Source organism: Brassica napus, chromosome A8 (genome assembly GCF_020379485.1).
Source record: "Brassica napus cultivar Da-Ae chromosome A8, Da-Ae, whole genome shotgun sequence".
NCBI classification, from domain to species: domain Eukaryota; kingdom Viridiplantae; phylum Streptophyta; class Magnoliopsida; order Brassicales; family Brassicaceae; genus Brassica; species Brassica napus.
This window is the reverse complement of record NC_063441.1, coordinates 4,275,117-4,301,556: the sequence shown is the minus strand read 5'-3', so window position 1 is coordinate 4,301,556 and position 26,440 is coordinate 4,275,117. Positions and strand designations below refer to the sequence as shown.

Here is a 26,440-nt window from a genome sequence, read left to right as displayed (position 1 = left end):
ACTATTAGAAAATATACAATATAATCAGCCTGTTTTTTGTTTCACGTTAATTAGGCAAACACAAAGAACTCGAGGTAGGTACGCTCGTTTAGGTTACACTGTAAATGGATTCCATTTGATATATTTTTAGCACGTGAAAAGCAACGAGAGATTTGAATTAGTAACCACAAGGACTTAATAAATAACTAAAAATTACGATACCAATTATTACAAGCACTATAAATACGTAGCCTTGCATGACTCACAAATCAACAAACATCACTTATTTCTTCTTCTTCTTCGGCATATTCTGGTCTTTTCATATAGTGATAATGTCCCAAACCGATATGAAATTCTGTAGTAGCTATTTTCTGGTCGATCCTACCAAAGCAAGTGTTCTTGATCTCCTTCTCCTTTTGTTTTTCCCCAACCTGACCAACACAGGATTCATAGATTCTCCACCGGACACGCTCAAAAGCGTCCGGAGAACTTTCGCAACTCGATGGATCATTGTGTTAGCCGTTTTGATTCAAAAGATATTAATGCTCTTAAGAAAACCCTTTGCATCCATAGGTCGTTTTCTCACCTATTGGCCTAATCTTCTTACGGCAAATGGAGGCTTCTTCAAGTTGATACTTCATGTTTTGACAGGTAACAAATCTAACAATAACATACTTCTATTAACTATCTCCACTTGTCACTACAAACAAATTCTTGAACTTGGAGAAGGTTTTAGTTGTTTCCTTCCTTTACATAATCACATAAGTATCCCGAAAATTTTAACATCTCAAGGTGTATATATCATGTAGTCCTATATTTTAACACTCCCCTTGGACTTTTGGACTTAGACCAACGACACTTATCATACCTTAAAACGGACTTGTAACAGAACGAGCATTACTGTACATGCAAGACACACATATTAAAATAAAGTAATGAATGATATATTGCATCAAGAGTTCTGAACTGTTTAATAAGATAAAATGAATTCAACGAGTAATTTATGAAGAACATTATAGAATTTTTAATTAGGACAAATTGTCCACCTATTCTTGTGGATGATGTAGGTAAATACTTTTACCGGAATAACCAAAAACTTTTGTTACAGGAAAGTTGGTAAAGCCTGAGGAATCGTCGGCGACATATGTGTCATTTGTAGGATGCACAGATCGAAGAGTAGAGATTGACAAGAACATAAGTGTTGGTACCATCGAGTACAAGTCGATGTTGTCAATAATGGCTTCTAAGGTCTCTTATGAGAACAAATCTTTCATCACTTCCGTAGTAGAGAACACTTGGAAGGTCAAATTCAGCTTCTTCTCTTTTTTCTTTTTTTTTTCTTTTTTTTTTGGCAAAGACACGCCTCACTAACTTCATCTTCTTCTTTCTTCTTTTGATCGTTTCCTCTCTCGATTAATTATATCGTATGAGTCTAATGATACAAACAATTCTGTTTATTGCTTGTAAGAATCAGAAGTTAAATGATCTAATTAATTAACCCTTTAATTGATAACTATTTTGTCTTGTATATCTTTGGCGCGTTCCAAATTGCCAATAATAATTATAATAATAGATATATTAGATGACTAGATCTCCATAAGTAGTAATACTGATTTTGTGACTTTTTATATATATATAAAATAATTTTTTTAATTCTCACACTCTCAGTCTGACTATATCTATCCTGTGATGCAGATGGACTTCGTGAGTTACTACGACTTTTACAACGGTAAATTAAACTATACGCTTTGTTCTTTCGGGAATGTTTTTATTTGCCCACTTTAAAGTTTAGAGCATAAAGGATTCGAAAGATCAAAATACAGAGACTCATAAATAGATCCCCAAAAGTCATAAAAGCATTTAAAAGAGGAATATATAAAACATAACGTGGAAATTATATAGATGTGTATACGATGGACGTAAAGCATACAGTTGATAGTAAGAAAAAAGTGGGAAAGTTTTCGCAATAAGTTAAATTATTTCAGTTCCTTCATTTTAGACTACAAAAACGGGTATGCGAGTGAGCTCATGATGATATAGAGAAACTCGGTCTTTGACTAAAACAAGGGAACCTACTGATTTACTTAAAGGAGTCGTCTGCGAATCTATTATTGAAGCGTATTTTCATGCATGTAAAAGTAGAAAATTTTCAAGTATGTATACGGTCTTATATGTTAATGATCGAACTTTAAATTTCAATCTAAATTTGGCAATATATTCCAGAAAGTTTAGCATTTAAACTTAAAAACCATAAATATAATTTTATGCAAATAGGACTAAACATCACTTTTGTAATTCATTCAAAGTTTAGGCATAAAATATTACTAGATTAGAGAGTTTATGTGGATGGCTTTTTCCAAAACTTATGAAATATTTCAGTTTTTAGCTCAGATAATTAACCTTTAGTAAAACTTAAATGTTAATTATATATATGTACATTTTATCGAAACAAGAACGGAATATGACACTCGTATACGAATACAAATTATTATATTATATTCATGCTCAGTGAGATATTACAATGCAGGATACTTTTGTTATACAATAAGTTGATATATGTTTTGTAAATTTTATGACTGCATAGAATACAAGTAGAAGGTTACACATTATTTAAAATTATGTACTGATTACAATGTTCGGTGCATCTGTAATTCTGTATGCTTATTTCCCAACTAAATTTATGGTTTTTGCACTTTTTGATCAACAGTTTTAATCATATATTATATATATTTATGACCACAAATATGATGAGAAGAAGATATAGATTTTATATATGTTTTGATTAAATATATTTTATATATGTTAGAAGCAGAGATTCGTGAAACAGAAAGTGCATGATGGTATTAGTAGATTGATATATTGAAAAATAGTATATCATGTCTACGTACTAAACCAAAAATATTTACTTAACCAACGAAACATCATTAAAAACAATGGAGACCTTTTTTTAACTAGATGGAGATCTTATTTTAACGTTCTTGCATTCCAAAGTTCTTGTTTAAGAAACACCACAAGAGTTTAACTCCCGACATGGTTGTAGTCTAGTGGTTGAATTACATCGGCTGAATGATCTTGTTTTGTGGATCAAGATTCGTAATTAGCTTGGCGTTTGATACATAAAAACACCTTCATTGAAGTATGTCAGAAAGTTGTCAAAATATGAAAAACTAACAAAAATTATAATTATTGTAGTGGGTATTTCAAAATCATGAATTTTTTTACCAAAAATACTTTAACAAAAGAATCTCACAAATTTTGAGATCATAAATAAAATATTATTGTTTTATATATCCATGCTTAACTTTTTATTAAGAAGTTCATAACTTCCTATTGGAAGTGCTCTAATCAATTTCGGTTACAAGAAAAACTATAACATCAATTATTATTCTTAATTACAACATCAAATTTTTATCTTCAAAAATTCTTAAGAGAAAATTGGATTTATTTTTCGTGTTGCAGTAAAAATATTCTTTACATAATAATTTATATATTTGAACCTTTATATAATTTGAAACACATCGAAATAAAATATGAATTTGCTAATTTTTTTATTTTTTATTTATGTGACAGCGTTCCAAAATAGAAACCTGACGCAAGCCTTCGTGTTCAAGGCATCGAGTACAAATCCAAATCTTATCGTCGTTAGCTTCAGAGGAACCGAGCCTTTCGACGTTGATGATTGGTGCACTGATCTAGACATCTCTTGGTACGTATATATGTTCTATATATACCTGCATTTCTATATCAATATAATTACTCGATATATCAGTGTTTTACAAATTTTTATTATTAATTAGGTACGAGTTGAAAAACGTTGGCAAAGTTCATGCAGGGTTCTCTAAAGCTCTAGGCCTCCAAAAAAACGGATGGCCCAAAGAAATTATACCTCTAGGACACCAATATGCGTACTACACAATTAGACAGAAGCTTAGGGACATGTTTGCAAAAAACAAGAACCTTAAGTTTATTCTAACGGGTCACAGCCTTGGTGGGGCACTAGCCGCTCTTTTTCCGGCAGTACTGGCGATTCACGGTGAGGATGAGTTGCTAGATAAACTAGAGGGAGTCTACACATTTGGACAGCCACGCATAGGGGATGAGGTGTTTGGGGAGTTTATGAAGGAAGTGGTGAGAAAGCATGGAATAGAGTATGAGAGGTTTGTTTATAACAACGATATTGTGCCTAGAATACCCTTTGATGACAAGGTTTTATTCTCGTTCAAGCACTACGGATCTTGCAATTACTTCAATAGTCTCTACAAAGGAAAGGTAAAATAAAGCATCACGTGTCCAATTATTTGTTGTCTTTCTAATTTTTTTAAAAGATGACAAAGAACAATAAAGAGAGGGAGTTTTGTTGGAAGTATGAAAGAATGACCTTTAATTTGGGCATTAAAGATGATTATCATTTTTTCACGTGAAATTGACATGATAGATGATAACCTGTATGGTGACCCATAAAGGGTATATAATCTATATTTTCAATTTATTTGCTATTTTTAATCTTGACCCATAAGCATTTCTAAACCCTAAATATAAATTATAGTATTTCCTTACTTTTAAACGAGTTAGCAAAGTTCTTTAGTTTACTGTTTAAAGCATTTTTATCGTCTTAAAGGTAAGGGAAGATGCACCAAATGAAAATTACTTCAACTTGTTGTGGCTAATACCGAAGCTGTTAAATGGTGCGTGGGAGTTCATAAGGAGTTTCATAATACGGTTTTGGAAAGGCAAAGACTACAAAGAGAATTGGATTATGAGGTCTATTAGGGTTTTCGGAATAATATTCCCTGGTGCCTCTAATCATCTGCCGTATGATTACGTCAACTCCACGCGCTTGGGAGGCTTGTCTCGATCATTTGCTGCTACTACTCCAGAGGATATACTTGCCCTTATTGCTTAAAAGTTAAAACTCAAAGCCACTTTAAATTTTTAGTAATCGTATCTACTTTATGCGCTCTTGTTGGGTTGAATAAATTATACTGGAGCATTTATTTTCTGTTATATGAAATAATCGTATCTCTACTTTATGTGCTCAATAAATTGTACTGGAGCATTTATTTTCTGTATATGTTTTGTGTATGTGTGAGTCTGTGACTTTTATCGTGTTATAGTAATGTTGGTAAAATTAATTCCACACAAATGGTTGTCTTACTTCTTTTTTTTGGATAAAATGTGAATCCGAGTTTACTTTAAAAGTGCTTAAAAGCAGAAAATAATATTTGACTAAAAAATTGAAAAACCAAGATGGAACAAAGTTTGGTAGACTATTAGCAGGGTTATGCATAGGTAAACCACTGGAAGAGAAAACCTTGACACCGGCTATGGGGTAGCTAACCAAGCAAGAAGATATCCCGAGTAGTCTATCGAGCTTCTTGAAGAGAATAAGTGGCGGACTCGAGGAGCCGTTATGGAGCCAGTTATTCTTTTCAGTCCAAATTATGAAGAGGACGGTTTGAGCAGCGGGCGAGCCAAGAGTTAATGAGAGGCCATGTTCAGGAGTAATCATCCAGTGAACTAGCTGATCGCAATCCAGTAGAGAAGTCCTTGTTTGTCCAAGTCGGAGAAAGGGCATGCCCTAGAGCTGAGCAGAGATGGCACAATGCCAGAACATGTGATCTAGTCTCAAGAGTATTAGAAACAAAGACATCAAGAAGAGTCAATATATAGCCAAGTTTCAGTGGGCAAGCCTACTCCTAATTGGTAGAAGATCCAGATGAGAAACCCATAAATGAAAAGCATGCTTCAGAACGACATACCTCAACCAATAGGCCTTCTTACAACTAACTATAGGTGAAACAGGCATGAGGTACTTCCAAATCTTCTTACACTAAGAAAACAGCAGATGCCCACAGACGTACACGTCGAGGATCTGTCGAGAATGACAATTATCAAAGGACTCTCGACAAAAAACGTATGGTCGCCTTCATTTTATTAGGAAAATATATTGTCAGTGGAAATTTGATGGATTTATGATGACAGTTTTTCGGACGAATTTTCTACTATATTGTTAACATTCATCTCTTATAAATTCTTATCTCCGCTAGTGAAGAAACCCTCAAGCTCCCCGTTAACTTTCACCAAAAACGAGGCTGTGGAGATACATCTTTGAATCCAGAAAATAAAGATGTAGGGAATGCCCATGGCTTTCAAGGTGACAATGAGGAAGTGCCATCTGACTGTATCAAATGTTTTGGTGATATCAATTTTTAGCGCACTTTAAGGAGCAATTGTATATTTGTGATAGTCTTTTACTAATTTTGTTGCCAACAGAACGTTTTCCAAAAGTAATCGGTCCTTGATGAAGGCGCTTTGGTTAGGCAGCATAGCTTCGGTAAGAATCGTTTTCACTCTGTTCACAAGAATTTTTGAGATAACCTTATAGATTGTGCTGCAACACGAAATGGGTCTATAATCCTTTATCTCTTGAGGGTCATCTTTTTTCGGGATCAAGGTTAGAACTATACCATTCACTCCAGTCAGCATGAAACCATTTTGAAAGAAGGATTGAACCGCGTTGACAAAATCGAGACCTACTACTGACCAAGATGCAATGAAGAACTCTTTAGTGTACCTGTGAGGACCCGGAGTCTTACCCGATGGTATTGAGAGGAGAATCTTGTGAATGTCCTCGGCTGAGACCAGACTTGTCAAGGTTTCAGCCATGGGAATTGAGCATCTATAGGAGATAATGTTTTCAAGATCAGACTGAGACAACCTATGTCCCTACTGCTCCACCTGCAGAAACTTGGTGAAGTAAGCCACTGCCTCTTTCTTTATTTCTATAGGATCAGATTTCTCAACCCCATTCGGATATCTAATTTTCCTCATAGTGTTTCTTTTTTCTCTTTTAATTTGTACTGTTCGATGGAAAAAGGCTGTGTTATGATCCCCGTATTTGAACCAAGTGATTCATGATTTTTGCCGATAGAACTGCTCCTCCATTTCTACATAGTGCTGCCACTGAGTGTTAGCGTTAGCTTCAGCCAAAAACGTGTCAGGGCAAGGATCCAGTAAAGCATGTCCCTGCCTGTCACATAGGACCTTGATAGACTATGGATTTGACCCGTTTTCATCCATAGTTTATAGGTGTTTTTACTAATAACTATTATATTATAGAGTCTATTTATTATATTTATAAGATCAGGAGTATTTTGGAGATAAGTGCTGATTTTGGAACATTTTGGAGATATTTGGAGCAAGCATCCAAGATGACCATCGGTCGACATTGGAGAGAAATAATCGATCAATACTCACATCTGTGTATCGATCGACAGTGAAGAACGCAGAAAGCCCGTTCGGTCACAGCTGACTTGAAGCCCAAGTCTTCACATTTTTACAAGATTGCCCCTGACGAGTTTTACCCTAATTATATAAGCTTTGCCGCCATGTTAGAGGCAAAGTGTGCTTTTCTAATTTTACTATTTTCATAGCAAAGGTTTTTAGGATTTTGATAGATTGGAGAGAAGATCCAAAGTTATAATTTGTGATTGGAACTCCATTGATATCTATTTACTATTCTAATGAAGTTTTTATACTTAACTGTTGTTATGAATTGCTTAGCCATGTCTAACTAGTTCCATTGTTAGATTTTAGGGTTTAAATAGGTTAGGAGGGATTAGCCCCAACTATAGATTGCTGAGTTGTGATAATCATCTTTAGGATTGTTCATTAATGCATGTGTCTAGATTAGCTACCTAGAACCTACCCTTGGATTGATTGATAAAAGCGAGAGCTTTATTCTCATCATGAAAACATTCTAATAGAACTATGTTTCTTGCTATGAGCAAGGCGAGAGCTGATCTAGTGAGCTTAGTAAGCTGTTATTCAACCCGTGCATAAAGCTTGACTAGAGCGCATCGATCGATATCACACTTAAATAATTGATCTCGATCGGCGGAGCAAAAGGTGTATCGATCGATATCCCTATAGGATTATTGATCGACACTTTCTATTGACAAAATACGACAATTGAGATCAATAGATCTAGTTAATAGACAAGTCCAAACATTGCGAACGCTGATGGACTTGTAGACTAAGTAGTTGAGCTTTACATTATCATGCATGCAATTCATTAGGCATCTGTAGGATTATAATCCAAAGTTTCCTGAATAAAAACACTAAGTCTAACTATTTCCTTTTTAAGCATCAAAACCTCAAACCAGCTATTGAACAAATACTTGTTCAATATAAAAACTGCAATTTATATTTAAAAACTCTAAAACCAATCTTGCTTAACAAATCATATTAGATTTCCTAGGTTCCCTAGCTCCCTGTGAATTCGATCCTTAAGTACTACAACTCGACCTCTTATTTGAGAGAGTATAAATCACTCTTTAGGGTAATTTGAGTGGTATCAGACCTCATATGCAACTTTGGTTTGTCTGGTAATGTATCTGTATTTCCTTTCGTTCAGAGCACGAAGAAGCGGAGTTTAATCTTCATGTGGAAAACGCAAAGACCTGATCAAGAATGATAAACCGGTTCCGTTGTATTCCAATACTATTCAGCCACCTTACGGAATTCTGGATGCTGAGTGAGATAATTAAACAACTGAAAGTGCAGATTCTTTCTCTTTGTGCTCCTGTCAATCCTTACTGTGCATCTAGTATGATCAGTGATGTGCTCAAATTACCCCAAGAGCAATCTCTCAAATAAAAGGTCGATTGCAGTACTTAAGGATCATATCAACATAGACTCGACATCTCACACAATATACTTGAGTTTCAGATCAAGCTAGGTTAAGTAATAGAAAGCAATAAATAAAGAAAGTGAATAATAGAGAGTTTGTTTGTGATGGAAGGAGGGTACTGCAATCGATCTTTTATTTGAGAGATTGCTCTAGAAACAAGCAATGAGAAAAATCATGTGAATGATACAATAAATAACCTTGAAATTCTATATTTTAGATATTCATTCAAAACCCTAAAAAATCTCTAACCTAAACATGAAATCTATTTAGACATTATAGTTGTCACAAATATCATAGATGAATAAATATAAAGCAGAATTCAGTAAAAGAACCAAAGGAGTTCCTAGAGGACTCCGAAATAGTTCCTCTTTTCTCTCATAACCTAAGAGACAGCCTAAAAAAATAAAATAGTTAAACAATGGCTTAGAAAATACATAAATATGATTTTAAGTCGGCTAGGGACATTCTGGTAATTTGCTGCGACTTCTGAGCCTATGTCGGTCTTGAAATAGTCTCGGCCCGTTATGGCATCAGTGTCGATCGACACTAGTCTTGAAGGATTGACTAGTGTCTAAAAGTAGTAAAATCCATATATCAACTCCCCAGACTTATCATTTTGCTTGTTCTCAAGCAAAACATAAAATAGTTTGTGAAAGAGGTTTGAAAACAGCAGGGACTCACACAATTTTTTTAATCTACTACCTTCACCACTGCAATGTTGCAAGCCACAACGAATTAGTACCAACTTCAAGGGAACTTCCATGTACGACACCTTTGCTTAGCAACCAAACCATCCAACCCACTGCTCAACTGATACAGCCTGACATACCTCTCTACTGACCTCATTTCTTCATATAAAAAATTATGTAAGTAAACTAAAAATAAAAACCTAGACAAAATCCTACACCTAGTCTAATGATGATCATAGTCCCCGACAACAACACCAAATTTTATATTCCCAAATTACCCCAAAGCAACTTTCTCAAATAAGAGATCGATTGCAGTACTTGGATCGTATCCACAGAGACTCGATATCTCACACAATAGGCTTGAGTTTCAGATCAAGCTAGGTTAAGTAATAGAAACCAATAAACAACAAGAAAGTACATAATAGAGGGTTTGTTTGTGATGTAAGGAGGGTGCTAGACCTAGGATTTCATTTAGCCTATCAGAACTACAATCTATAGATGCTAAGGGTTGATCCTAGAACTCAAATTAATATAAGCAAGTAAAACAGCTCTTGCATGCACTTACTAATCAGAGGCCTAGAATTATGTGATTCCAGTTCTCGCATGTGAATTTATGAATGAGTGTCGATCGATTATCGATCAATAATCCTTCCGAACAATCATGATGAACCAATTCTATTTGCTCACTAAGTTATCTAAACCATATTTCACGTGCGTCTAACAACCTAGCTCAGAAGGATTAGATTCACGTAAAGACCATGCTGTCGCATGCACCTAAATATCATATGATCATGTTTCTATATAATTACTCTAGAAACAAGCAATAAGAACAATCATGTGAAGGATACAATAAATCACCCTAGCAATTCTATATTTCAGAAGTTCATTCAAAACCCTAGAAAATCCCTAAACGTAACAGGGAATCTATTTAGACATGATAGTTATCACATAAATATTAGATGGATAAATATCAAATAGAAATCAATAGAAAAAACAAATGAGTTCCAAGATGACTCTGAAACAGTCTTCTCTTCTCTCCTAACCTAAGAGAAAACCTAAAATAATAGAATATAAAACACATCCTAAACAATAGCTTAGATACACACATAAATAGGGTTTTAGGTCGGTCATGGGCATTCTAGTAATTTGTGGTGAATTCTGGCCTAAGTCGGTCTTGAAATAGACTCAGCCCATTCTGGCATTAGTATCGAGCGACACCAAGGGATCAGTGTCGATCGACACTCCTTCATATCTTAGAATGCTTCCTCTCGCGAGGCAGACATACCAACATTGAGCAAACGAGCATATCTTTGTATCTTCACATGTACCACTCTTCCTCTGTGCAGTTTTGCACCCCAAAAGGCTTCAGAATCACCTAAATTCTCCAGAACGTACCTGAACCTGAAAATACTCTAAAACAGACTCCAAACACATATATAATAGACTCTACCATGGTCTAAAAGTGGTAAAATCCATATATCAACTTCTCTAGACTTATCCTTTTGTTTTTCGTCAAGCAAAACTTAAAATAATATGTGAAAGAGGTCTGAAAACAGCATGGTCTCACATAATTTTTTTAATCTACTACCTTTACCTCTGCAATGTTGCAAGCCACATTGAATTAGTACCAATTTCAAGGGAACTTCCATGTACTAGACCTTATCTTAGCAACCAAACCATCCAGCACATTGCTCAGCTGATGCAGCCTGACATACCCCTCTACTGACCTCATTTCTGCATATAAATATATAGGCTAACTCTTGGGATTATCGATCAAATGACACATGGAGTCTTACCCCAGTAGGTTTCTGAGTAAAAAAGTAGTCTTATTCTGGGTTCTTTTATCCATATATCTCCCTTCTCTTAACCCTTTTATTTTCTTATTTTCTTTTTCTCGATTTTTTTTTGGCAAAGTGTAGGCAATTAGTGGGCTCATCAGTAATGTACCTACCCCTCGCTTCCAACGATGTGTGACCATTCCTTTCAATTAAAATAGTGGGGTCATCAGTAATGTACATACCTTTCTGCATCTCAGGACATCATCTCAATATTTTCCTATTCTTTCTTTTTGGATGCCGAAGAGAGGAGATAAGGAAACACAAAAACATATAGACTTTAACCTTTTAGAGCTTAAAGAGGAATCTTATCCAATGTATAACAAGCTCCAAAACAAGCAAGTTGAATTGATTAAGGTTGGAAGTCAGTTTCGGTTCCTTTAGACTTTTTCAGCTAGCATGGATTTTATTGGCAGGTGATCCACTTTAACATTTTCATTGAGTACACCATGCAGTCAATAACTTCAAAGAATGGTGCTAGAGAGCGATCACATAATGAGTAAAATTGAAAAAAGTTCATCATCCCATTCGTGACTCTATAAAACTCAACAAATACACGTAAAAAAATCAAAACAAAACACAATATCAGTAATACCTACTCCAGACTTAAACAACACTGTCTGAGTGTTATACAGTCTAAGATTGGTGGGAAAATAAATCATAAGAAAAAAATTAACAAGGAAAATCGGTATACATGCTCATTGGATGTGAGTGTCGATCGACACAGTTAAGTGACGATCGATCGATTCTCATGATGGTTCATCGTTCGACATTGATCAGGTGTCGTTCGATGCTGAGTGCAGGTTTGTCTTCCTCGGTTCTTTGTTTCCGATGAACAGTATCGATCAGCGCTGCTACAATGTTGTCACTGTTCATCATCTTGTTTCTTACTTGAAATAAATAAACATGAAAATAAATATAAAATAAAAATCAAATCAAATTTAAAACTTACCTAATAGTCGGTTGCCTCCCACTTCACGCTTATTTTTAGTTAGCTTGGATTTTTGAGATCTGATTTAGTCCATATGAGAATGAGAAAACTTGCTCCAAAACAAGGCTCAATGTGTACTTTCTTAAGCTTCGCCACACTGTGTGAAAGCCTCCATAGATTTTTTTTCTTTTGTCTATTGTGCACTTTGTATTTGACACCATCCGAAAAGTGAGGAATCAATGACAACTGAGGACCGCCTTTGGTCCTTTTTCTCTTCTTCCAAATTTTCCTCTTCTTTCCCCCAAACTTGTCTGATTTCGCATTGGTGCCTCCATGAAAAATATTTTAACACACTCCAAACTCCACGTGCTCTGATACGCGATGGGTGTCGATCGATGATATCTGGTTGGTGTCGTTTGATACTGTAACTGATGGGCCTTGTTCGGTGTTGCTTTTAAATCTCAACCCTCTCTGAAAAGCTACTTCATATATATGATCATCAAATACCCAATTGTAGGAACCCAAATGCACACTTCTATATGGTGGGTTAGGAAATTCAACTTCAAAAACAGCGCAGGGAACCACAAACTTCACAGGGCCATGTATCATTTTCACTCTTTTGTGAAAACCAGAAGCCTCTTCTACGGAGATAAGTGGTTGTAGATGTTATGGGACATAAATGTGTGAGGTCTTGGATTCGTACATTCTCTCCACAATCGGTTCTGTTTCAATCATGTACTCTGGCGGTTCGTCTAGCCATGGGTGTCGATTGATATCATCATGTGGTGTTTGATAGATATCAGATGGGTGTCGATCGATGTTAGCCTTTGGTGAAGTCTCCAGATCGTCATCAAGCTTCATCTCCAAGTCATGATCCCAATTTTCAAGTTGTTCTTCATCCTCTGGCTCCAAGAAGTCTTCCATGGTGATATCTTTGTCTACATCTAGGGCAATTCATCTACTTGATATATTTGTGCTCTTCATTGTCGAGTCTACAATGTCCCAAGGACAACTCGATCTTTCAGAGATTTCAAAAGGTATCGACCGACAATAGGGGTCTTTGTCTATCGATGCTGAGGTCGGATCACTAATATCACCTTCGTATGCTCCACTCAGCTCTCCAGATCCATATTGTTCATCACTCTTTGGCACAATGTACTCGACCAACTGTCTCGTAATCATATCTTCCCTATTTATCTGCCAACCTTCAATGAACATGTCCTACTCATCATTTATCTCATTTTCTCGATCTGTTGCAGCATCATCAAGAAATTTGTAGAGGAAGACTATTTCAATGTCCTCCCAGCAGGTTAGAGATCATGGTTGTAGTTAGCCGAACCAGCTAAATGCATCCTAGAGAGAGAATAGGGGAAGATCTTGCAGAGCATGTGGTATTCATACACTTTGTGTTGCTCGCTCTCTGAGACTAGATCCTCAAGTTCCTTGATGTGGTTTATGGGATCTTGGTGAGGAAGACCCTGAAAGGGGTCCAGACTTACCTAATCATACCATTCACGGCCCAGCTCAAAGTCATTCATCTCAAAAACAACAATTACATCAGAGATTACGGCACCCTGTGCATTTATCAATTGTCCTACACTGTTGTGAGTGCGACCTTCTTCATCTCTTAGGATCTCGTTCTCATAGAAACTTAGTATGAGTACTTAGACCTTCTCTGTCTTCTCGCAAGTAGTGTCAATCAACAACGAGGTATTGGTGTCGATCGACAATGAAGTGTTGGTGTCGAATGACAACGAGTTGTTGGTGTTGGTGATACATGATTCTCATCGCTATCGAATGTTGCTTGGAGGGTGTCGACTGACCTCTTAGACTTATGGATCTTGCATGAATCAGAAGGCTCCTGCTTTGAAAGAACCAAAAAGCATGTTTTCATTGTTGTTCCTGGTATCAGATGTATGTATCTGAAATACAAGGAAAAAAATTACGTAAGTAAACTAAAAATAAAAACCTAGACAAAATTCAACACCTAGTCTGATGGTGATCAGAGTCCCCGACAACGGCGCCAAATTTGATGTGCTCAAATTACCCCAAGAGCAACACTCTGAAATAAGTGATCGATTGCAGTAATTAGAGATCATATCCACATAGACTCGATATCTCACACAATAGGCTTGAGTTTCAAATCAAGATAGGTTAAGTAATAGAAAGCAATAAATAATAAGAAAGTAAATAATAGAGAGTTTGTTTGTAAATAATCAGGTTATCAGAACTACAATCTATAGATGCGAAGGGTTGATCCTAGAACTCGAATTCATATAAGCAAGTAAACCAGCTCTCGCATTCGCTTACTAATCAGATTCCTATAATTATGTGATTCTAGCTCTTGTATGCGAACTCATGAATGAGTGTCGATCGATTATCGATCAATACTCGTTCCAGACAAGCGTTAAGAACCAATTCTATTTTTTCACTAAGTTATCTAAACCGGAGTTCGTGTGCGTTTAACAACCTAGCTTAGCAGGATTAGATTCAGGTAATAAACCATGTTGTCGCATGCACCTAACTATCCTATGATCATGTTTCTAGTTAAATTACTCTAGAAACAAGCAAAAAGAACAATCATGTGAAGGATACAATAAATCACCCTTGCAATTCTATATTTTAGAAGTTCATTCAAAACCCTAAAAAATCCCTAAACCTAACATGGGATCTAATCATACATGATAGTTTTTATAGAAATCATAGATAAATAAATATAAAATTGAAATCAATAAAAGAACCAAAGGAGTTCCAAGATGACTCCGAAAGAGTCTTCTCTTCTCTCCTACCATAGAGAAAACCTAAAATAATAGAATAGAAAGCATATCCTAAACAATAGCTTAGAAACACACATGAATAGGGTTTTCGGTCCGCTAGAGGTATTTTAGTAATTTGTGGTGACTTCTGGGCCTAAGTCGGTCTTGAAATAGAATCGGCCAGTCTTCTGGCATCATTGTCGAGCGAAACCAAGGGCTCAGCATCGATCGACACTCCTTCATACTTTCAATAGCTTCCTCTCACGAGATAAGCGTACCACTCCTCAGTAAAACGAAATAACTTTATATCTTCAGAACGTTCCACTCTTTATGTGTAGTTGTATACCTCAAAATTCTCCAGAATCACCCAAGTTCTCCAGAATGTATCTGAATCTGAAAAACTCTAAACCAGACTCCAAACACATATAATAATAGACTCTAAATTGGTCATATACCATGGTCTAAAAATATTAAAATCTATAGTATATCAATCAGATATTCTATTCGACTCAAAAGATGCAAATGAGTTCGTAGAGGTATATATTATTCCAGGCCTCATTCGCCAGCACATGATCTAACTTTTTCCGATGGGTCCATCATTTCGGTAATTCCACCAGGTAAATTTAGGGTATGTGTAGCTCAGATCTGTAAACCCACGGTCTGCTACCATCTCCTGGAAATCCAGCATACCATGCTGATCACCCAGACCATACATCACCCGCGAGTGCTCCTCTGACAATAAGGTGACATTATAGTCTCCTATCAACATCCATGGCGTTGAATTTTCAAAAAGCTCTTTATTGTGACGAATCTTGTCCCACAAAGTTGTCTATCATTTCGGAAATTTAAATACACTTGTTAAAGTGTTCAAAAAAAAAAAACACTTGTTACATCTCAACGACCCAACAATGATCTCAACGACCTTCTCGACACTTGTTTTTCTGGAAATTTAAATACACTTGTCACATTTCACTCCTATTGATGTCAGAATCCCTACGACCTCAATGACCTTGTAATATATACTTTTGGGCAATGCTCTCTTAGTGTTTTCTTTATCTTCGTCCGGCTGATTAACGGCAGTGAATTTTGATCTTATATTGAGCTATTTGACAAAAGTCTACCTATATATTTTTGGCATGAGAAAAATTCACCCGAAGCCACGGTGAATCCTACATACATATCCATTTTCACAATTTCTGGTAGTTGTGGAATTCATTTCAAAATCAGAGGCGTGCTGATTTAGCTTCGCATCTCACTAGGATAAACAAAAACTTTGATGATTTTGCTTCAACCATTGTATTGCACAACAGCGTGGATTGTCTTACCACTATCAAGGAGGAAACTGTGTTTCCGGTTGTCTGCACCAGAAAAAACTAGGGCAGCCCAAACGATAAGCCATCCTTTTTTTTGAACACTGTTATAAAATAATTTATGATTTTATAGTATCGAGAAATTTAAATAAAGGACCGAGGACCGACACGTGGCAACACGTGACTAGTCTGGATCAGTTCTGTGGACCAGGATACCTCTGTATAATTAAAAAAAAAAAAGAAATTTAAATAAAGGCGAAATTTTATACCCGCAGAAAGGAAATAACACTGTTATATGATAAATATACGATAGATAGAGTTTATTATAAAGGGAGAAGAGAAGTGTGAGGGACAAGTTATAAATGATCAAAATCGGTCGTTTATATAGAAGTAAAAAGTAGAAGTTACTGTGTAAATAGTGACAATGGGCTCCACTCAATTTTCTTTCACACGATCATTTCAATGACGGTCCAGCTTTGGTTGACATCTTCTTTTTTACGTTTACAACAAACACTGAATATTATAAATGATGAAAACCAATCAAACTAGTTGGTGGGGGCAGAGTACAGAACTGATTTCGCGAGGGCATCAGCCACACAGTTCAAGTTTCTGGAAATAAAAACATAGGAGACACAATCAAAGGAAAGAGATAGATGCTCGATGTTCCGAGTGATTCCGTGGAGATCCGCCGGGTGCTGATTCGAGGAGATAATAGCAACGATAAGCTATCCAAACCATCGCTTAGGGCATATAATACGAGAGGTCATAATATATTTTTTTAAAAAAATTCTATAAACAATATTAATATTTTTACGATATTAATATTATCAAATAGATATAAATAATGTTTGCATTTAAATTTTAGTTAAATTATATAAAAATATAAGTAAATTTGTATAATAATATAAGTAACATAGTATAAAAATAGGGTTTTTTGCAAAATTGACTCAAAACTCAAAGTCAAACCTGAAACTAACCCATGTTTTTTTGGATTTTTTTTTGTCCTATTCATCCCACAAGTTCATATTATTCACGAAAATGCCATTAGTTTTTTTTCCTTTCCAAAATGGCATTTTTACTCTCTCAACCTCATCATCTTCAAGTATTTAAAAGATTGCTATTGTCATCAATACACCAACCTCCATAAACAACCAATTTGAAGCTCTTAATGCACCTCAAATCGATTTACACTCATTCTTTCTCAATTTTATGAACTAAAAACAACATCTCTTTCACTTTCTCTCCATATTCATCCAAAAATACCCAAGATTTCGATTCCAAAATTTGTATGGTTCATAGAGCCATTGAAGCTTACGATTCTTGGTGTTTATGATTATGGGTGCTTGGAGAAGACTTTTATGTGCTAAACAAGTTATCTCACTGGTTGAAACTATGCAATTAGTTTTTTTCCAGATTTGTTCGTCCAGATGACTTTTGGCTAAGTCGTCTGGCTGTAGACGACTTACATGGAAGTCTTCTAATCAATGCAGAGGTTAGTTTTGAATTGACTTTTAAATTTTTTTTTTCTTTTTTTCTAGACGACTTACATGGAAGTCGTCCATCTTTGGTTGTTAAAAAAAAATTTGAGAAGACATCCATGTAACTCGTCTAAGGTAAACGGCTTAGTTTTGCATTTGACCGGATTGTGTCAGAAATTTGTCTTTTCCTGGATGACTTATGTGAAAGTCGTTTAGGAAAAGTCAAATTTCTGATACAATCTAGTAAAATGCAAAACTAACCCGTTTTCCCTAGACAACTTACATGGAAGTCGTCTCGAATTGTTTTTTAACAAAAAAAGATGGACGACTTCCATGTAAGTCGTCTAGGTTAAAAATCAATTGCAAAACTAACATAAATGGACGACTTCCTAGAAGTCTACCAGACGACCTCCGTGGAAGTCGTCTGCGTCAATGTTTAATAAACTTTCATTTTTTTCTAAAACTATAAAGACTCTTTTTTTTAATTCATGTATATTAGTCAATATTGGGGCTACTGAATGGAATTTATAACTTAATTGGTGATATTTATGAGGTTATCAACATTCATGCTTAGTAAAGTTTCTAGCTAATTGAAAAGACTTCCGTGAAAGTCTTCTACGTTAGTTTTTGTAAATTTGTTAAGTGACTTTAAGATATGTTTATTTAATTTTCAAAAGTATTAAGTAACTTCAAGAATATCAAGTAACATGGTTTAATGTGTCTTCTTAGATCATAAGATATACTTTTTACTTATGTATCTAATGAAAGTGTTCTATCTTTGAACTTATGTAATGTTTTATCTTTTGTGAATTTGACTAAGTTTTCTTGAGAATTCTTCTCCCTTAGTTGTAATAAATTTGATTATTTTTTGTGTTATTGTGTTTTGCTATTGAAGTTGTATCAATAACTTCAATTATGTCAAGTAATTTTGGCAAGATAATATTGTGGAAAATGAACATATTTACCAAATATTTTCATTAATATCTCTTCAAATTTACAAAAACAAAAGTCACAACTAAAAGAGTACACATGCAAATCACAAAACAGACCACAAACAAAACTATTATAGATCATTCTTCTACAAAGACAAGCTTAGACTCCACTTGATATCGAAGAAGACTCCGTTAGAATTCTGGCATCTGGAAGACTTCTTTGTAGTCGTCTAGAAGATTTCCTGGAAATCTTTTAGCGCATTATATTTTAGAAGACTTCTGAGAAGACTTTCCATAAGTCTTCCAAAGTCTGATCCAGATCTAAGAAACATGTATATCAAACTCAGATCTCAAAAACATGCATAGCATATCAAAAAAACGTTCAAATGACTTAAAAACAGGAAAAATGAGTGAAAAATTATATAGATATACTTTTATAGAACACACAAAGTACATATCCAAGTAGAAGATGTGAACCATCTGATTAAAAACCTGCAAACAAAATATAGATTAATGAGAAAGACATGAGATAAAAATGAAAAAAATCATATAAAGTTTAATGTTTTCAAGTGGGTTTGGAGAGTTTTAGTTTGGAAAAAATGTATGAACTTTATGAAACAGAAGGTTACCAAATGAAGAAAAATCAGACATAAAAATTTACCAAAATGCTCAGATCTGTTATGAAAGGGAGACATGGGAGAAGACTCTGTCAGAAGACTTCCTGGAAGTCGTCTGGAAGACTTACTGGAAGTCGTCTAGAAGACTTCCTGAAAGTCGTCTGGAAGACTTCCTGTAAGTCATCTGGAAGACTTCCTGTAAGTCGTCTGGAAGACTTTTTGTAAGTCGTCCGGAAGACTTCCTGGAAGTCGTCTGGAAGTCTTCTAGCCTATAAGTCTTTCATATCTGAAAAACCTGTCTATCAAAAAACCTTGAAATGACGTAAATGCAGAGAAAGTGAGTGGAAGATTAGATAGATCTACCTTTATAGAAAACACAAAAATAAATATATAAAATTAATTGATTTACCTTTAAATGAGTGGAAGATGAGAACCATGTGATGAAAAACATGCAAAAACAAGATAAATTAGTGAGAAAGACATGAGACAAAAAACAATAAATTGATATAAAGTTTGATGTTTATAAGTTCAAAGAGATTAGAGAGATGTTGGAAAGTTTTAGAATGAGGAACATTACATTTTTGTTGCAGCCATTTGAGAGGAAGAGAGAGAATGTGGAAATTTTTCTTTATATAGGAAGATAAAAAAATCAATTAGGTTAAACATTTTCGATTCAGAAGACTTTCAAGTAAGTCTTCTAATAGAAGACTTCTTGGACAACTTACTTGTAAGTCGTCCAGAAGACTTCAATTTTTTTAGCGGGAAACTAAAATATTTTTAGCGGGAAACTAAAATAGAAGACTTCCTAGACGATTTACATGTTAGTCATCTAGACCCTAAACATAACTTCTAAACTAAATTAACTAACTAAACACTTCATAAAATCAAATTAAACTTAAAAAGTGTTTACTATATATATAAATAAACACATATAGGTAAAAAACTTAATTTTTCAAAAAACATTTAAGCTTTTCAAAATCTAACTCTAACAATACTTACAGTACTACAACATATGTTGTCAAACCTTGAACCAAAGAATATCATGATTAATTACTTTCACTTATCTATGTTGAAAACTATTCAATTTTATTATATCTTGATTTACATCATTTAAAACTGTTTATAATTACAAGATTTTAATTTTTCTCTTGTCAAAATATTATTTAAACAATTTATAAATTATTTTAAGAACAACAACACCAGAAGACTTACCTGGAAGTCGTAAAAATGAGTTCTGGATTTTTGTTTGGTCACAAAGGGTTGAATGTATTTTCACAAGGTTTTTAGGTTAGTTTTGCATTTGATTCAAGTTTAGGTATAAGTTTGCATTTCAAATCAAGTTTTGACTCATATTTGGCAAATTTCCCATAAAAATATATGAAAATTATATAAAATATAAGTAAATGTATTAAGAATTAAATTTAGTAAATTATGATTAATTATAGTCAAAATGTTGGTGATAATATTAACAAATATTACTATACACTTAACGTCATAAAATTATCTTTAATAATTATTAATAGAATTTAATTATTTTATAAGAAATTGTGTGATATTTAATATTATATATTTTGTATTTATATGATATTAGAACAAATATTCAAATATATTGTAAGAGTGTTGAACCGGCACCCATTAAACCCCATTGCTTCTTGAGCCTCTGAAGATATGTTGTTCAAGATGTGCTGTACTTTATTCCCGATGATATCAAACGACAATCTAAACACACAGTCAATGTTTCTGTTTGATTCAAAACCAACACAGTAGGGGCTCAGAGAAAGTAAGAATCGAAAACCATATCCGCCTCTGTCTGAGTAAAAGCTGTATTGAAAATTTGAAAGCTGAGGAATGAACCAACACCAACTGAACTACACAGTCTCGCGGGCTTATAGTAAAATGCTTCTCCAACAAGGTCTTCTCTACTATCGGTTAATACAAGCACTCCATTCTTCGTGCTCTCTTTCCGACCCATGATAACATGTTCCAGTAAATGGGAACTCCAACATTCTACAATCGCTTAGCATCTGCTTTAAAAGTAGAATCGAGCTGTCAGAACATTGTCTTTCTTCTTCTTTTTCATTATGACTAGTGATTTCATTAAAAATCTCCTATCATAAACCAATGTCATGATTTTGTTGTTGAGAAACGCATAAGACCTTCTAACACAGTGTCTCCATAAAAAAATGTTATAAAAAAATTTATTTCATCAATGACTGTTTCATTCTCCATCATTTTGTTATTCGAAAATAAAACACTAACTTGAAATTCAACCACAGAAAAAGAGCTAATCTTCTGCTGAGACCAAGTGGCTCAACGGTAAACAAGTGATCAAATCCTAAAGTCAACCTGAATGTTTTGCAACAGAAACTTCATGTTCTTCGTTTCAGAAAAGAACACAAGTCCTGGTGATACTTCTGACACACTCGTGATGGACGTGTTTCATGGGGAGTTTATGTACATGTTTCCTATAAGTTTCTTGGCGTTTCCAGCGAGTTTCTAATAATTTTGTTTTCCCCTATGAATGTTTGTATTTCAGGAAAGTTTCCCTTTATTTCCAGATACTCATAACTAAATGTTTAATTTGTCGTAGTTGATTATATATTTCCATTGAATATCCTCTATATATTATTTGAGAAGCATTACAACATTTTATCTATAACATGTATCATCACTAGAATGCTTCTCAAAATCTCTAGAAAAATATGTTGATCCATCAAAACATATATTATACTTCTCATTAGACTAATCATAATTAATTAATAGTGCACAATTAATATTTTTATTCTTTCCTTCAAAAAGTTTACAGAATTACCTAATATAAATAATATATATATATATATATATCTATGAAAATTAATAATTTTAGTAATAATGATTTGATAATAATTTGTATATCCTCTATCTTTTTTGTTTACATTTTATATTATTAAAATAAAATTTAAATTTGTAAATAATCACATTAACATTTTTTCTTTTATTTTTTTTGACAGCAAACATTCACAAACTCATGTAGACTCTATAAACCAAAGCGGCAACTCGGCATCCATGTATACGATGAAAGACGGCTGATTCCGAGCACTGCGTGCCAAACGATCTGCCTTTATGTTTTTCGTCCTAGGTACATGAACGATATCTGAGTTGGTGAAGCTTTTTCTCAAAAGCATAATGTCTTCAAGGTAGCTTTCAAATGCTGGCCATTCGTCTGGTTCTGAAACCATCTTCACCAATTGAGAACAATCAGTTGCAAACGTCACCTGAAACTGTCTTAAATTCTCATACATTCCATTGCCCAAATTAATGCCTCCATCTCCGCATGAAGAGGGGAGATACATGCCCTTATGTTCCTTGCCCCTAACAACCCGTCAAAACCAAACACTTGTTCATTTGATCTTCCTAAACTCTCTGGCAATCCTAGATAAGAACCCATTCCGCCTAGGTTTTGAATTCCCAAAATATCTTGAAGCTCTTGACGGCCAGATTCATCAATCTTATGTCCAAATTGGATTGAGGATTTCTGAAAATTAATTTGTTGCCCTGAAACAGCCTTGTATTCCTTAAGTATCCTTAGAATAGTTTGACACTCTTCTTTGTTTGCCTTGCTCACATTAAAAATTTTATGATCAATGGTTTAAATCGTTTTATTTAACAAGATATTGATCATAAAACCATATGAGTAAAAAGTCTCATTTAATAGATAATTAGAATAAGATATATATATATATATATATTAAACTATATACCATATAAAATACATAAATATTTCAATTTCAAAATTTGCATTAAAAATTGAGAACATAATATTTTAATCTCAAACTTTATAGTGAGTTTTTAAGAACGATTGTAAATTTAAAAAATATTAAAAGTTCCAAATTGAAAATTTTGTTATCAATGATTTAAAATTTTTATTATAAAGATATACAAATGATCATAAAACCATATGATTAGAAAATCTCACTTAATCGATAGTCATATTAAAATATACTATATATTTATGTTATATCATTTAAATTTAATTTTATACCATAAGAATATATAAAAATAATTAGTTAGATTGAATTTCCATAAGATAATTTTAAATAAATAAACAAGAGTGATTGGTTTGCATATGCATTACGTGGACCATATAATATGGCATACAGGCTTCACTAATTACAAAGATATTGGTTCAAGAACCCGAAAACTATAAAATCTTACAAACATTTTTTTTTTTGGTTTGAAAGAAAGTTAAATTATTCATCTTAACACTTGTACAATGTATGTAACATTTGTTTGGTTTGATATTCAACCTACTTATACATGAAAATCAGAAAACAGAGTATGTTTTTATGCTCTTGTTCCAAACCATGTCACCATTGCTTTGTCAAAATATTACAACATTAACATGAACAAACGAAGATGCATACTGGATTTGTTTTTTTTTTCAAGGGATCAGTTCACCTCTAACAACCAAAGAGTCACAAAGATGGAAAGGGGTAGACTCATCCCTCAGACTTCCTCAACTTTAACTACATATGCATCAAAATCACCAGCACCTACAACGATCAAAGTATTACAAGCAAGAATACAAAAACCATATGTTACGTACGTACGCATGAGTCGTTTTACCGTCATACTAAAAAGCATGGCAGGTGAAACAACCACTAAGGGAAGAAATCTTCGTCTTCCCACTTCTTCTGAAAGATAAAGCCTTGCCACGTGATGCGCTTGGTGCTTGATTGTCTAACACTGACCTCCTCATCTCCTCTGCTTTCTTTTCTGCTGACTTCACTTTTCTCATTATTCTCGCCATGGACGATGATCTTTTCTTTTCCAACTTCACCTGAGAATAAATATTTATTTAAAAACGGTAACTTTCTATGAGTGATACACTCAAGCAGGCCGGTCCTAGGCAAAGCCAAACGAAACACTCCCTCTAATCTCCATAATTTTTAAATAAAATTACATAGAAATAAGCCCCTAAATTTGTAAAAAAATAATTTTATTGAAATCTTTACTAAACTGTCTACGGTTTCCAGAATCTCAAGATCGGCCATGCACTCAAGCAATTACTACACCATGTTGAAAGTGTTTTTATGGTTGAAGACCTAGCGCTTCAGGTAAAAAAAGTGAAACAAGATGAAAGAAAAAAACCTCAAGCTTTCTTATTTCTGCCTCCGCCTTAGCTTTCTGCAAATTTTGCCAAGATATGATTCTGGCTTCCTCGTTCTTTACCCTACAAAAGTATAAACCTTTCAATACCAACTCCAAATTCTAAGTCATGTGCATTTGAAGGAAAACTTATAAGACTTTGACTACTTAGAACATACCATGTCAAGCCTTGAGGATCCCTGTCTTGTCCATGCAAGTGGTCTCGCATGTTTGAGCTATCTCCATGGTGCAAACTTCTATGCCTCTTTGACCACCGAGTTACAGTCACCTTCTCATCAACCTGTAAATCCTTGGCTTCTGCTCTGTTGACACGAGCATTCAGTAGTTTCACAATTGATCTTGCTGTCGGAGAGGAGGATGATAACGAACACTCTCTCTCAGGAGATAAACGGATGCTTCCCTCTGGACTCATCTGTGTCGCCATATCCCTTCTTGAGACAGCTCGAGCATCACCAGCCGCATCCTTAATACTTTCATGTATGTCATCTGTACACAGGTTTCGATTACATTCAATACTCGAAAGCAGTTCATTTACATAGATTCTCTGTCTAATACCTTGTGGCGCAAGAGTTTGAGAGCAGCCATGGATGCTAACAGACCTAGCCATACAATGCTCGGTTTTTTGAGGAAATGCTGTAGAGCCGTTTTGCGGCAACACACGAGCTGAAAACGGAGAGGCTGATGTTAAACAGCCTCTGTTCCCACCGTGAACCATAGGTACAGCAGGAGAATACAAGGAGTAATACGCAAGTCCTGGAGGCCCTAATGGACCGCTCTTTGATTTAGGGCGCCGTGACGCTGTAAACGAAGTGCGTGCAGCTTCTTCTCTAGCGAGAGGACTAAGTATCCATCTCTCAGCATCTTCCCACTTGGAAGGAACTGTTCTACCACTGTACAAAGGTAAAAACGCAGCGTTTGGTGGACTTCTCCCTAAGGCCACGCGCTCTGAGCTCCAACCCTTTTGCATAGTGTAAGTGGGAGTTCCGGGACTAGGAAACACGCTTGATTTATTAGTCGAAACCGAAGTTTTCTTACTGAGATCCAGTGAAGTAGTAGTTCTTTGGTTGTCTAGCATTTTCGCCACAGCCTCAGATCTTGATTTTCTTTCCTGGCATTCTATAAATGAGTTGAGTTAGTAAAAATAAAACAATGTCTGGTAAGTAACAAGAAAGAGACTCTCACCTCTAAGAGCTACAGAGAAAGAGCTTCTTGCTGAATCAAGGTTCTGGATTTCATCTTCTTTGTTCACCACACACTCTTGTTTCCAAGCTTAGATTTAAAAAAAAAGTAAATAGGGAAAAAAGTTGTTTTTTTTTTTGAAAAAAATTTCCAAAAGCATAATTGAATCTATTTAAGACTATTATTGTCACTTGTCTTGATTTCCTCAGACAAGTTTTGAATTATTACCTTTAACTTTAATTGATTTTCTAGAGTTGCGACTGTTCTTCTTACACCCTGTTCCACGCTTGTCTGGATCTACCCGTTGATCTCGCTCCTGTCACCTCAAATCATGTGAGCATAAAAATTACAAATTATTTATTTTTGCAAGATCTAAAAGTAACGTTTGTTTCAGTAATGAACAGTGAGCGAAATTAAGGAACCACTTTTGCATGATTTTAAACGCGTATTCATAAATGTCGTTAGTAAAAAATAACGAACTCAGATTTACAGTTGATGAAGAGAGTAATGCGGAAGTACCAGGGAGGGAGCGGAGACGAGAGAGTCGCGGTCGTGAGCGTCGGAGGTTAAAGAGCAGCGATCGACGCTGACGGAGGCGGAGGAAAAGAGGCTGAGATTTGATTCCGGTGTGAAGTTCAAAGAGTCCGGGCTGGAGTCTCGCCGAGATCCTCCGGACGCCGTCGATCTTGCCGGCCGCTTTGTCTCAGACGGCATTTGAATCTGATGAGTTAACTGAGCTCTAGCTATGTAGAGAGAGAGAGAGAGAGGAGAGAGAAGAGAGGAATGCTCGTGGGAATCTGGTTTCGTGACTCGTATGGAACAAAGGGAAAAAATATGATAATGATGTGTCTTTGACTTGAGAGAAAGACTGTCGAGAAAGAGAGGAAAAATACG

The 26,440-nt window shown here is 34.9% G+C and overlaps 2 protein-coding genes across 3 annotated transcripts; one reads left to right on the top strand and one right to left on the bottom strand.

Moving 5' to 3' along the window:
- The first annotated feature begins 221 nt into the window (after nt 1-221).
- On the top strand, nt 222-5,048 carry LOC106371877 (triacylglycerol lipase OBL1). Its single transcript, XM_013811978.3, has 6 exons — nt 222-630; nt 1,088-1,281; nt 1,675-1,708; nt 3,550-3,685; nt 3,777-4,248; nt 4,598-5,048. The coding sequence occupies exons 1-6, from the start codon at nt 237-239 to the stop codon at nt 4,880-4,882; spliced, it is 1,515 nt and encodes a 504-aa protein (XP_013667432.3). The 5' UTR covers nt 222-236; the 3' UTR covers nt 4,883-5,048.
- An 18,474-nt stretch (nt 5,049-23,522) lies between these two features.
- LOC106371876 lies at nt 23,523-26,439 on the bottom strand. Of its 2 annotated transcripts, XM_048737636.1 has the most exons (8): nt 26,066-26,379; nt 25,775-25,862; nt 25,550-25,636; nt 24,923-25,483; nt 24,526-24,853; nt 24,350-24,431; nt 23,825-24,038; nt 23,523-23,751 (listed from the first exon to the last, which is right to left on the bottom strand). In XM_048737636.1, the coding sequence occupies exons 1-7, from the start codon at nt 26,258-26,260 to the stop codon at nt 23,832-23,834; spliced, it is 1,548 nt and encodes a 515-aa protein (XP_048593593.1). In that variant the 5' UTR covers nt 26,261-26,379; the 3' UTR covers nt 23,523-23,751; nt 23,825-23,831. The 2 variants fall into 2 exon arrangements, with proteins under 2 accessions (XP_048593593.1, XP_048593592.1); XM_048737635.1 differs by having other exon boundaries at nt 23,523-24,038; nt 26,066-26,439.
- Between the last annotated feature and the right edge of the window lies 1 nt (nt 26,440).

What these genes read in the sequence shown, in the direction of transcription:
- LOC106371876 (XM_048737635.1), bottom strand. Translation starts at nt 26,260, where the DNA reads ATGCCGTCTGAGACAAAGCGGCCGGCAAGATCGACGGCGTCCGGAGGA. An exon ending in GATCCTCAAGGCTTGACATG is followed by an intron (nt 24,432 to 24,525) that starts GTATGTTCTAAG and finishes ATACTTTTGTAG; the next exon opens with GGTAAAGAACGAGGAAGCCA. An exon ending in CAGAAATAAGAAAGCTTGAG is followed by an intron (nt 24,039 to 24,349) that starts GTTTTTTTCTTT and finishes ATTTATTCTCAG; the next exon opens with GTGAAGTTGGAAAAGAAAAG.
- LOC106371877 (XM_013811978.3), top strand. Translation starts at nt 237, where the DNA reads ATGACTCACAAATCAACAAACATCACTTATTTCTTCTTCTTCTTCGGC. An exon ending in GATACTTCATGTTTTGACAG is followed by an intron (nt 631 to 1,087) that starts GTAACAAATCTA and finishes CTTTTGTTACAG; the next exon opens with GAAAGTTGGTAAAGCCTGAG. An exon ending in ATAGTCTCTACAAAGGAAAG is followed by an intron (nt 4,249 to 4,597) that starts GTAAAATAAAGC and finishes ATCGTCTTAAAG; the next exon opens with GTAAGGGAAGATGCACCAAA.